Source organism: Pagrus pagrus, assembly GCF_965226575.1.
Source record: "Pagrus pagrus genome assembly, chromosome: 3".
NCBI lineage: Eukaryota > Metazoa > Chordata > Actinopteri > Spariformes > Sparidae > Pagrus > Pagrus pagrus.
Window position 1 is genome coordinate 12441543 of NC_140187.1, and position 13191 is coordinate 12454733.

General features: G+C 39.7%; 1 protein-coding gene across 11 annotated transcripts in view; it reads right to left on the minus strand.

Moving 5' to 3' along the window:
• Nucleotides 1-13191, minus strand: part of r3hdm2 (R3H domain containing 2) — a 56941-nt gene that overhangs the window by 15407 nt on the left and 28343 nt on the right. For 5 of the 11 annotated variants that reach the window (XM_084349698.1, XM_084349702.1, XM_084349701.1 and 2 more), the window contains 12 exons: nucleotides 13035-13121; nucleotides 12736-12859; nucleotides 11906-11984; nucleotides 11044-11103; nucleotides 10612-10752; nucleotides 9155-9263; nucleotides 7441-7536; nucleotides 6835-6884; nucleotides 6069-6122; nucleotides 2666-2901; nucleotides 1142-1314; nucleotides 558-656 (listed from right to left, as the gene is read on the minus strand). In XM_084349698.1, the coding sequence (XP_084205824.1) occupies nucleotides 558-656; nucleotides 1142-1314; nucleotides 2666-2901; nucleotides 6069-6122; nucleotides 6835-6884; nucleotides 7441-7536; nucleotides 9155-9263; nucleotides 10612-10752; nucleotides 11044-11103; nucleotides 11906-11984; nucleotides 12736-12859; nucleotides 13035-13121 (1308 nt within the window). The remainder of the gene's footprint in view (nucleotides 1-557; nucleotides 657-1141; nucleotides 1315-2665; nucleotides 2902-6068; nucleotides 6123-6834; nucleotides 6885-7440; nucleotides 7537-9154; nucleotides 9264-10611; nucleotides 10753-11043; nucleotides 11104-11905; nucleotides 11985-12735; nucleotides 12860-13034; nucleotides 13122-13191) is intronic. The other 6 variants (XM_084349705.1, XM_084349706.1, XM_084349708.1 and 3 more) reach the window with 6 other exon arrangements.

A 13191-nucleotide genomic window follows, 5' to 3' on the forward strand; every position in this document is an offset into this window, starting at 1 on the left:
TATTAGCCATACAAGACAACCATAAACTGGCAGGAACCCTTAGTCATACTAAAAATAAAAAATAAGGAACAGAAACCCACACATTGACTTGATATTCAATGCACTTTTTAAAACAGGCCATTCATTGAAAGGTGCATTTAAACAAGTCCCTATGAAACTTCTAAAGATATGTAAAGCTAGAGGCCATGATCTATGACTGCATGTGTCTAGCTTTTAATATCTATGTATCAAGATGTAGGTCATGATCTCAAATGGGCTGTAGACCTGTTTGCTGCTGACATCTCTGTCAGAGAAGATGGCGTCATCTTATCATATACACATATTTAAATTAAATACCACCAAGTACACAGTACAGCCTGAAGAGAAAAGTGTTGGTTCAGAGTAGCAGAATTGTTAAATGGTTAAACATCAACCTAATATGAATGAGAACAGGGTATAAGAGTGCAAGAGTTTCGAACAAAATACAGCAATTGCTAAAAGTGACGTGAGAGGATGTCAATAATGCAAAGTTTAACTAAATAAATATAACGAGATGAAGCTATAAGAGGTGCCAGTACCATTGTGTACTGCTGGGGAGGAGAAACTGGCAGGAGAACCTGGGGGCAGGAAGGGCTGGAGTAGGAGACAGGCTGAGAGGGCTGCAGAGACGCCACCGGCTACACCCACCACCAGAAAGAAGGAGGAAATAAAGAGGCAGAGCGTATAGAGAGATAGAGGAGCAAGCCAGTGAGAGGGAGGGTGTCAGAAGCAGACGGTTAAGAAGGGTATAAAGAGAAATGAAGATATAGGAAAGATGTGGGTTAGAACACGGAGGAAAAGTTGTTAATGAACAGATGGATAGAAATGGAAATATTTAGCTTCTAAATATTATCCAAAAGCAATCAAACTGAACAAAATGAAAGGTAATCAACGAGAAGAGAAATGGCTGTCATTGTACATGTTGTCATTGAAGGTAAATAACTTTTATATTGTTGCTCAAAGTAACTTCTCAGGCACAACATTTATTCAGTTACCAACCCATTATCAGTAGGATGGTGCAAATAAGAAAGACGCTCTAATGGCATGATCCTCTGTAAGTCGCACATTTGCCTACATTTTTACTGACATGGTTGACGTGAATGCAGGTGGTGGAGGTACATACCTGAGCAATCATGTGGTTGCCCATGGGATGTTGCTGTGGGGTCGGCAGCAGGGCGGTCTGAGGCGGAGCCTGGGGCTGTGGCTGTGGCTGTTGTGACGGGCAGGGAAGTAGGCTACGGCTAGACTGGGAGGCTGCAGGTGGGGGACACACATCAGGACTGACTAGGGGCAGGCCTAGTGATGCACAAGAAGACATGATAGATACATATAGTCCTGTTAACATTCCAGTAAGGGGTGTCTTCCTCTAGTTTAAATGGTTTATCGTGATTAATTATAGTTACAAATTATTCCTATTGTACCCGGCAGAAATTGTTAAATGAGCTTGCAATCACAACACCATAAGAGCCTGAATGTATGATGATTTTTTTTCCCTCAGGATACTCCATTTGAAAAAGTGGAGGTCACATTACATTCAAGGACTAGACATTTGAAACATTCACACAAGAATTTCTGTCACTTTTTATATGAAAAACTCTCACTTTCAAGCATAACTGTCACTTTTAAAGTGCAAAGCTACAGATGACTTTCAGGAGAGACTGTGCACTGTATCCCCATATTTGAAAAATATTGTGTCTCCTTCTCTCTATGATGGTTGGCTTTACACTCTGCCTTTAAGTATGGCCTCTCAGAAACGGGTATAAACATAAACACTTTTTTGTTGGATAATATATTGTACACACTTTTTCTGTTCAAGCACATACCGACCCTAGTCAGGTCTGCCAGAGTGTTTAGTTAGTGCACTTTAACCTGCAGGAGTTTTCCACAGTTTATGTAACACAGGAAATAAATTCCTAATGAGTGAAAATGAGAAGTATCTCTGACTCTCAGTCAAAAGTGACCAGGGTCACAGAATAAGGAGCTCAAAAAGAAAGTGATACCAGCTCCACAAATTTAATTCCGAGCACTTCAAATAGCCTGACAGGAGAGAGTGAGAGTATATAACCAATAGACAAGGTAAACTAAGGGTGGTTTGCTACACGTTTTATTGTTTAATTTTTTGACAGTAAAGGCTTCAAGGATGATGACCCTCTGCCCCAGGACCAGCAGTATATTGGAGGGCTCTTTCCCAACAGGACTATTTTATGGTCCATTCCCAATATATCCCTTGCCCCTTCCACTTCATTGGGGGGAGATTTCAACCACTACCCCTTGTAACTCTGTTCTGCTGGGCAAGGGAGCACTGAAAAATGAGAGGCAGGGGGAAAACATGGAAATGGGACTGAGCCATTAAGTTAGTGCTATCCTAATTAAATTCTTTAAAAATAACACAAGTGGGTATGTTATTGTCTTATAATTAGTGTTGTCTCATATTCAGGCATTATGGTAATATATAATTTTTTGTCATTATATCTACATTAGCCTAAATGACTGGGGGCAACGCATTTCTTTATGCTGTTTGCTTTACTTAAGTAGCAATAATTACAATGAATAATAAAAGCTTGTGTTACAACTTAGCTAATGCTAGGCTTAATGACATAAACTAGAAAGACCAACACGGCTCTACTTTTTCCTCCGCGGTCCTTACCAGATCGAGAGCCTTTACAGCTTCCCTGCGATCCCTTGTTGCTGCCAAGGCTATCCCCTCTGGTAAGGATGGAGATGCCAGAGAAGCTGCTAGCCTTAGTGACAGGCGGCCGGAGGGTGCGGTTGGAGCTGTCTGAGTCGGTGCTGCTCCAGGGCCGTGGCTCCAGGCACTTCATGTCACTGTCTGTGCTGCTTTGACGACTGCTTGACGCTCGGCTGGAGCTCTCACGGTTCCCTCTGAGAGAAGACAGAACGGGGAGGAAGAAGAGAGACACAAAGAGATGAAATGAAGGGGATAAAATGGGGTTAGACCCAGAAAAGAAGATTTGACAGGAGAGTTAGGAAGTAACAAGTGAGAGATGTGTACAGAGAGCAGAGTTGAAGATTAAGAAGTTGGAGGAGAAGACAGACAAAAATGGGGTAGGATGAGGTAGGAGTTTATAGACAAGGAAAGATGTGCACAAAAGAGAATTTAAGCAGAGAAGAATGTCGGTGGAAACAGAAACAGAAGGATAGTTGAAGACAAAATATGACAGGGGAGAGCAGAAGAGACAGTAAGGTCATCAGAAGGTAGAGAGGACACAGTGTGACAGGCTTTAGGATGGGGCATTCAACATGGATGCATATTGGCTGGTTTAGTCAAACCACAATACAAAAAAATCAGGCAACAGACCACCAAACAATATTATTTCCAGTTGTAAACATACGACCACACACACTTTCACACACACACATACAAACCCATCCACGTACAAAAACATACATGCAGGAAGAAAAGATGCTCCTGACAATCAACACTGGGGTGTGAGAGGATATTACACTGACACAAGATGAGACAAACATCCATGAATTCAACACACAAACTATCAAAGACTGGACATTCACATAAAGAACTTAACAGAATGAGCACTTGCATACATACATGTTTTACATTTGGATACAGATAAAAAGGTAACGCATGCTCGTAAAATACATCGTAATAAAGACAAGAAATGACATGGAAACAAGACACGCATACACCTGTACATTAATACCAGATGTACATCAACACTCAGACTCACACGCAGTTATCTACAAAATAACCACTTGCTACCACTGGTTCACCACTATGGTTCTTTAAACTGTATATTGCTGTATACACACTCATTGTGTTGTTGTGATGCTGTCACCCTGGATAAGGGCAGCTGCTGAGAAAACCAACGATCACACTGTAAGCGTAACCACCACTCTGGGGAAACCCTTCCATTACAAGTGAATGGTTGGGTCTGCCATTGACATGTCAGCATTGAGAATACACTCTGCGGTGTGGCATCAAGACCCTGTCCACACCTACACGGGTATTTCTTAAAACAAAGCTTTTTTTCTCTCAGTTTCGCCTTTTGTAAACATGTAAACAGTGTTTCAGGTCACTGAAAACTGAGCTTTTGGAATATTACGGCCAAGATGAAGATATTCGGAAATGCTGTTTTCAGTGTTCACATCTGGACAGGAAGAGCTTTTTGGAAATGACGCACATGTTTATTAGTGTATGAATCAATATCGTCAAACGTAAACTCGGAGTAAGTGTTATGATATTTAAGTATTTGAGAGTTTGTACGGTAACTGAATGGATGCTCTATTGTTTTACTGTTATATTCAGAGAGACCAAATGGACATTCATAATACAATGGCTGTTTTCCACTTGTACTATGTTATCATCATATTGTTTCAATAAAATATTTTGGGGAAAAAAGGACAGCAAAGTAAAAGGGAAAAAAACCCCAACATAGTCAAGCCAGCCATAAACGCTTGCTTTATTCATCCTGTTAGAACTGGAGGAGGGATATGAACTGAATATGTCTGTGCAGACAGAACAAGAGTAAAACACGTAAGGCTGATTGTGGGAATCTCCATGACGAGAACAGGGCTGTGGTACGGGTTGTAAAACCCTACTGATAGTGAGTGGTGTTTGAAGGTGGCTGTGGCTGATAAATATTTCAGAGAGACTGTAATTAATGGAGGATCTATTTTCAGTCCTCTCTCTGCACAGCCTATTTAAAAGGAAGGGTGGGTGCTCTGCTATTCTCTGTAATGGGAGGCGCACACTTGTTCGCTTGGCTCTGCAGACAAAGATGAGAGCAGGAGGAAAAAGAGGAGGAGGGATTCTGCTGCTGATCACATGATATTTCATCTCTCCACTCTCTCCACCCGACAGCATCATATGCACAAGCAGGGGAAGCTGCTGTTGTTGCTATTGTGCTTCTATCAGTCTTTATTAGACAGCTCAATTCACACAGATCTCACAAAAGAGCCTCTTGCTTTGGTTCATTTAAGTAAAGTCTGTGGTTTTATGGCATTAGTTTAACAGCATATACTCTGTAAAGGTTAACACCTAATATATATATATATTATATATATAAATAAGTCTCTATATGACATGGTGCACACAAGACCCAATGCACAGCATATTACCTACTTTTACATGATGAAAAGGAAAATATTGTTATATATTGTTGTGCTCTAGAGCTGAAACGATTAGTTGATTGACAAAAAATGTTTAGCAATCATTTATTATTTTTTGTGTGTGGAAATGTTGTAGAGAAAGATTCAGTAAAGGTCCCCATAATTAGATTCTAACTGGGGACATTGTGGTTCATAGTTGGTATCTTTACAGCACTTTTTGAAATTCACTGATTATTTCAAGTCATTCTTAAACAGAAGTGGCCAACATTCACAGGTTACAGCTTCTTAAATGTGAATACTTGCTGATTTTCTTAGTCCTCTATGATAGTGAACTGTCTATCTTTGGGTTTTGATGGCTGGTCGGACCAAAAAAAGCAATATAAATATGTCAACTAGGGCTTTGGGAAAAGGTAATAAACATATTTTTTATTATTGTCTAATATTTTACAGAACAAAAGGTTAAAAATAATTAGACGAAAATATTTCTTAGCTGAAGCCTTTTTGCACTTGAAGCAAAACATGGTAGCACTGTCTTTTCTATTCAGTCTCATGTTTCCTTTTTTCTTTCTGCCAGCTCAACGGCACCATTGCATGTATGTACTTACATTTGTAGGTGCTAACTATGCAACAGGTGACATGCTAACAAAAACTACAAGAAGTCAAAGTCAACCACAAAACAAACAGGTTACTGTGGAAGCGATGCAGTTACTTTATATAAAATAATGTAGTTGACGGTGAATGGGTGGAAGGGTAAGTAGGTCAATCAGTCCCCAGTGAAACCACAAAGCAGCCATGCATGGGCCATGGGAAGCCCCACGGTGCAGTGCTGGAATAGCCATCAATCAGCCGACTACGCCAAGCAAAGATATAAAAACCACCACAAGTCACCACTATCATCACCAAACCACTTTCAAAAAATGGGCATGGCAACACACAAGTCAAAGTCAGCAGCACCCCAATACCTAAAGATCTGCCTCCTCTTTTGAGAGCTAGAGCAGTAGCCCTCAGTGGAAAGTCTGTTGGGGTTAACATTAGGAGAAAATGCTAGGGTTACAGGACTGGATTGGAGAACAGGAGGAGGGTTCAGGGGAGGGTGAGATAAGGAGGGGTAGGAGGTGGAGGTAGGCACAGTGTAGATTTTTTACCCCTGAGAAGAAAAAAGAAAATGCACACAAGGCAGAAACTTTGACTGTTGAAAAGCCCACGCATCCTCTTTCTCTCTCAGGATACATAGTCCTAATTTTTCAACCTCGATGGCCAAGGTGCCTAGGGATGGAAGCTGACTGTGTAAGCTCACTTATTTCTAGAAAACATTTGATCCACTACCTATAAATCTTTCTCAGAGACAGTGTGTCCCTCACAATCTAGCATAGCACAAACCTTGAAAATCTGGCCAAGGAGAGAAATACCAGCAAATGAATATTAATCATTTGCCTGGCAATAAAATAATTGGGAGTGGAATACAGAAATGGGGAATACGAATCTATAAATTCTTTGTCCTTTGCAGTCAGCTGTAAAACCTTTGAAGGGGCTACATTATCACAAGTGGTCAGATTTGTGCGGAGAATCAATATATAATTTAAAAAAAATTATGTTTACGGGTCTACAACCCTCTAGCTTTCATACCTGAAACCTAACAAGAAAAATGTGACTTTAAGGGGAAAGGTGGCAAGGATGGTGTCTTTTAAATTTACACACTAGAGTTTCCTGCAGGATGCATCATCTTACCTGTTGTCGTTGATGTATCCATTTTGAGAGGACTGCAAAAAAAAGGAGACCTACACATTATGAAATGCTTCATTCATCCAGGAGTACTTTAGACCAACATTTTCTACTTATAAACCTTTGAGAAGTAATAAAATTGAAAGCATAATTAGGTCACTTAAAGGGTCAGGACCCTCTCAAGGGATTGAGAAATAGATCTGGGTCAATTTCTTAAAATTATTTTATGTAATTTAAATACTGCATAGATTAACCCCCTCAGGCCTAAAAAGGTATGAGAAGGTTAAAGGAAAAGTCACAAGTCACATGAGCTGTTCACAACTCACTGACAACCACCCTGTAACGGAGGGTTGCAAGTAGAGATTGCTTTGCATTAACCGGTTGCAAGCAAAACACGTCGGCATCCACTGACTTTAAGTATACATATTACTAAGTTTCACAACAGTTATCAAACAGTAGACGGTAAGGTCTTACTCTTGTCTAATTAAGAAAGACCGACTTCTCACTAGTCATATGAAATGGAGATAACAACTAATGATACAGAAATGGTTTGGGGTTTAATGTTGATCTAACCTCGCAGTGTCTGTTACCCTGTCCAGGTCCAATACTTACTTCTCGCGCAAAGATCCGGTCTCGTACTCGCTGATACTCTTCCTCTCGCTCTTCAATGGACTTACTACGTCGCCCGTCCTGCAGTGGCACACGGATCTAACATTTGGGAAAACCATCATAATGGGAAAAATACTTAAAATCTAACACACAGTTAGCGCGACCTGCTGTAAAGATAAGTAGCAACAAGTCGCATGATAACAACAGTAGCATGCGAAGGGAGAGCAGCTGCCTGCCGTCAAAACAACATAATGGAAACTGTGCAGAATGAGTGTTTCACAGGGTGGAATCAGCGTGGGAAGGTTTAACACGACAAACGTGATAGAACACTTGCAGTTTCATTTACAAAGGAATATGACAAATATGTACGCGCATTAGGCGCCAAAGAAAAGTGTCAATGCTTAAAACAGACATTGTTAGAAGGAATGAAGAAGTGTGAGAAACGTTCTTCAGACAGCAACAAAACAAGCAAAGTTGATAAAAAATAAAAAGTTTAATTATTCTTATTCTGATGGTCAAACTGTTGCTGTGGTTGAAAACATGGGGTTTTGAAAACCTTAGAACTACTGTTGCACGTCTGTAGAAGCAAGGTGTCCTTTTTGAAACGGAGAGAAAATGATGCAGTTGTGTGTTTCATAGCTGACAAAGGTCTAAATGTGCATCTTGTGTTATTAGTAAGTCAGACAGCACAGCAGACGAGACTTTAAAAGTACTGCTCCAGGCTAAACTGTTTTGCGGCTCACACACAGGGAAATCAGCAGCAATGGTGGAGCTGTCAGATGCACGGCAAATTAAGAACTGTAAGCTCTGTCTCGATTTAAGAGACAGTGCCAGGGACATGCAGTCTGCTGCATATGAATGACTTATTAATCATCGAGTAGACTCTCGGTGTATGTATGAAATGAAAAACTGGTATAAAACCATTATAAGAGACCTGAAAAGTCCAATCAGCACAGTATCGAGTAACATATGTCGTTGGACTGGGGTCGGAGGACAGGACAGGATTAAATGGTTTGGACCTAAACAGCCTGAAAAAGGGGACTGAGCTTCCTCCATATTTAGTACCACTCCAAGATTATACAATTTTCTTTTCCTTGCCAATTTTTCATCATCGTCAGAATGAACTGTTTCACACCCACCTGCCACTTGTACAGTAATCACTGTTCAAACCCATGCTTTTACACAGTTACCATTGACAAATCCATTATGACTCTCCGTTAACGTCTTAAGCTTTATTTGAAATGATAAAAGAGTTCTTTTTAATTATCAACAAATGGCTGGGTCAAGATGATGCTGCAGTACTTGTTGAAGCCACTCCGCCCACTACTACTCCTACTTCCAGATGCCCAGATAGTCTGGGGGCTCACCACTGGAAATTCGTGAGTGTTTGATTAACATATTATTCACCATCAAAAAAGACCAAGCCTCCCTTCAACTGATAATACCACTTATCTGGAAAATGCTGATTTAAATGGTTAGTTTTAAGGTCATTAAGAAAGATTGCGTGAGACGAGCCTGCAGCAAAGTTTTTGTTGCTCAATGACTAGCACAACTGATGGTTGTAAGTACAAAAAGATGCCTGAATGAGGAAGAGGGAAGCATGAGAACAAGTGGCACATGTTTGGACCATTAAACACTCATTTTCAAATGTATTTAGTGGTAACATTGAACGAATATGATATAGTTAACAAAAATCAGTGCACACAATGCAGCCTACCTGATTATCATCTTTGTCCATGCTGGCATCATCTCGCTTAAGAATGAATTTCTTCTGGAAGTCCATGTTACGTTCATCCTTGATGTGTTCAGAGAACCGTTGTTCTGGGCTGTAGAGAATGTAGAGGACAAAAGGTATGATTTATGATACATTGAAGAAACAAAGAAAAAATATAACATTTGACTGCATTACAGTAAAAGTGTAAGCAAAGTAAAGACAAAAAAGTGAGACTTGAACCATTTAAAACAGTTCTACAGCGGATGTGAATATCAAGTATCAAATCTTCACAAGTTAATTTGGAAAACTATAACGGTTAAGCTGCATCTGGCTGGTGTTAACAATAACAGCGCCGCAACACAAGAACATTCTACTGTCTTCTGACAAACAACAAAAAAATGCTCAGCCTAAAAGATGGACAATAAAAAGAGGCTTAGATTTATTAAGGATTTCCCCATGTACTGTATCTGATTTTAGATCTAGAAGAGTTACAAGCAATATAAATGGATGCATGAAGACCAGTGGCCTCTACTACAGGAAATTGTATTATGTTTTTATATATTTGGCAGAACTGTCACAGTTGCTATTGGAAACTTGCAATCACGAATCTGTAGCTGTAACAGCTGCTATCAACTGTATGTTGCAGCCCCAAGATGTATCAGCAAAGCATGTAAATGTGGAATAGCTAGTTGAAATTAATCAAAAGAGGGATACCTTGCTAATAAAGCAAGGACTAATAAAAAACACCCCTTCTCTTTTGTTAACATAAAAGTACCAGTCAACTTTTTCTGAGCAAAGACAATTGTAATTTGAATGCATCACACATTTCAGCCAGGTGCTTTGTGGGGTAACAGGTGTGTTTCCAAAATAACTACTTCATTAATTACACACAACTATAATATAACTTAAATGTAAACAGCTTGCTGGTAACTAAATTAACAAGTTCCTCTATCCCCGTCTCAAGAGCACACACAGTGTGATAAGCACAGTGTTTCTGCCAGTCATCGGGCCGTTGTGTTGAGTTGATTAGGTGTATATACATGAAGCTTCTCTGTCTAAGTTTTGGTTCAGGTTGTTCTTCACCAAATCAAACAGAGAATATGGCTGTGGGATTCTTCTGTTACCTTCATGCTGTGATTCCTGTGTTGTCACAGCAAACTCAGCCATGTGGGTTTGTTAATGTGTTTTCCCCTGAGGTTGTTTACACTATTCATGTAGCCTTCTGGATTTAATTAGCATATAATAAACCCTTCCAAAACCCCTATTAATGCCACCAAAATACTGGCATCTGGTAAAGTCAGAGGAAAGTAAAGCATTTCTTTAACTGTTACTTTATGTTAGAGTAATCCATATATGCATATCTATATAAAGATTGGAATAAAAAGTAATTCTATATCGTGTTTCCTGTGACTTTAAGACTGCAGCCGCTGTCTGGAGTCAAAGTCAGAAACTACACTCACATGCGTGTGTTGCCCGTCTTGTTGATTATGACCGCCTTGCCTGTCTGATCCACATTGTGGTCCATGCCAAAGTAGGCAGCCACACGGTGCAGCAGCATACGGTGATAAGAAGTCATCTGAGGAAACTTCTTATACTGGTTACTGCAGGGGACACAAAGTACAAAGGTGCAAGTATGTATCTATTATTTCAAAAAAAATTTCACAATGCTGAGGCTGTTTTGAAATCATAATAATAAGTCCAACATCACCATTCTGGTTACAGGGGAACACAGAGTCCTAGCCAGAAATACTGTCAGCCTAAACTTGTCCCATAATATCAACTACAACTTGCCATATTTGTCTCATTAGCTCAGCAATCTAAAAATAAAAAGGAATGGATGTGGGAGCGCTAAATTTAAATACAAGAGAGTGGTTATGAAGGACGTGGCTTACTTGTCGTCATTAATGAACTCCAGGATATCTTGTTCTAGTTTGAGCAGCATCATTCGATCCCTGCTGGGCCAAAAGGGGGGAGAGAAAGGGGGAGAGAGATCAGAGGTGGGAGCGGCTCAGTGACTAGAGTGCAGTGAGCATACCAACTACAGATCAAAGGCATGACGCATGGCAACAAATACTTCCAGTCATTTTTGTATTACTTGCATTACAATCACGATCTTTCTGAAATGTTTATCTTTTTCAAATGCATTTTTATCAGTGCTTCTTTAAACAACTGGATGCAATTATGTTGCTCTTTTTTAAAGGGATATTGGAGTTTGTTTGTTTTTTTAAATTAACAATTCATGTACAGACTCTTGCAGAGGATAAAGGACTTAAAATTCCACTTTTTTGGACAATATTACTCAGCAGCAACTGCAGGAAACTTCATGCTGATGTAATATTAGACCTGAATCTTTAATTAGTATCTTTCACTTTAAGAATAGTCAAGTGTTTAAGTAGTTAGTGTGTGTTGAAATTCATATTTCACATCATCGTCGAAGCAACAAGCAGACCATTTCGCTTCATGTAACTTGAGAGATGAAGGTGCAAGTGCTTTTTGTGCCAGTTTGTCTTTATAAATCTGTTAAAAGTATACCTAAAGAGCTACATAATACACGAACAAATGCAAGATACTAGATTAAAGATGATCAAAAAACTGCCCATTTAAACTTCATCATAAAATATATATCTTCCATGTCTAAACAAATATGTAAATGACAAATCTTTTCCCATCTTTTTCATGTTTTTGTTAATATTCAGTTGTGGTCCTGTTGTTATAGTTGTGAATATGTGTCAACCTTTGATGGCAATTTCATACCTGGGATTGTTTTTCAGTGTGTTGACCAGAAACTCATGAACATCGATGCCCGTTGAGTCAGTATATTCCTGGCTGGAGTCTAACAGAGAGAACAGAAAAGTAAACAGGCAGGCATGAGAAAGAATAGGTTTAGAGATTGGGTGGAAAAAGAGAGTGACACTTCTGTAAAGTGCAGGGGAGATTGAAAGAGTAAAGCCAGAATGCTAACGCAAAGCTTAGCTCCTAAAATGGCACCGAAACACACCAGCAACGACAATCCAGGTTGTTCAGACAGGATAAATATAAGAAGCAGATAGCATGAGACACCAGCTAGCTGTTCTTCTTTGCTTTCACACATAGGCACACACAAAAACACTCTGCAGGGGATCATTTTCCACAATTTTCCACTACACTAGACAGTTGGCCTAGCCATTTCATCTCTGCTGCTCTCAGAGTCTAATGAAGCCTGAGGGCCTCTGCAGAGAGAGGGAGTAAGGTAGGTAATTAAAAAAGAAGAGGGAGGGATCCCATTATCTTCTGGAGAAATTAGCTTGACATCATATTAGTTTGGGTATTAATAATGCAGTGGACATTATATTTACATGTAGCAGTTATGACATGTCAAAACCTTTGCCCTGGCATTCATTGTATTTGTGAAGGAAGAACGATTATGATAAAAACTAACTGAACTTATTATCACATATTTGACCAAGCTTTTAATTATGTCAAACAATAAGCACGGCACCAGAACTGCCATTTAAGGTTTGTGAAATAGATGCTGTTAAAGTTTCCTTTTACCTGTGTTGCCAGCAAGGTACAAAATGCATTTAAGCTACAAAGCGGCATCTTACCACGTGACAACATCTTCCGCGGAGTCTTGTCCTTCTTCTCCTTCTCTTCATTTTCGTACTCATCCTTTGAGGACTTCTCCTCTTCCTTGTCTGATGGACAGCTTATATGAAGCTGGATGATATCCTAGGAAAAAAATCCATCGCTATTAGAAAAGATGGTTAAATATTGAATCCAAATTTAGTTTAGTCTAGTAAGCATTGTTAATACAACTCAAACTGCAGAGGCATACAAAGAATTGCAGGCTAGGGTATGGACTAGGACTTGGGTTAGGGTGAGGGGTTAGAGGCAGGAACAGTACCGATTCTGGAGGTCCATCATTGGAGAACGGACCAGAGGACTCCTCACACACTGCCAGACTCCGTACCAGCTTCAGTTTGGCATTAGACTGAAACAGAATCATACAAATATTACCTGTAAGGCTAGTTGTGTTTGTTTTTAGGGACTTTCACTGAATA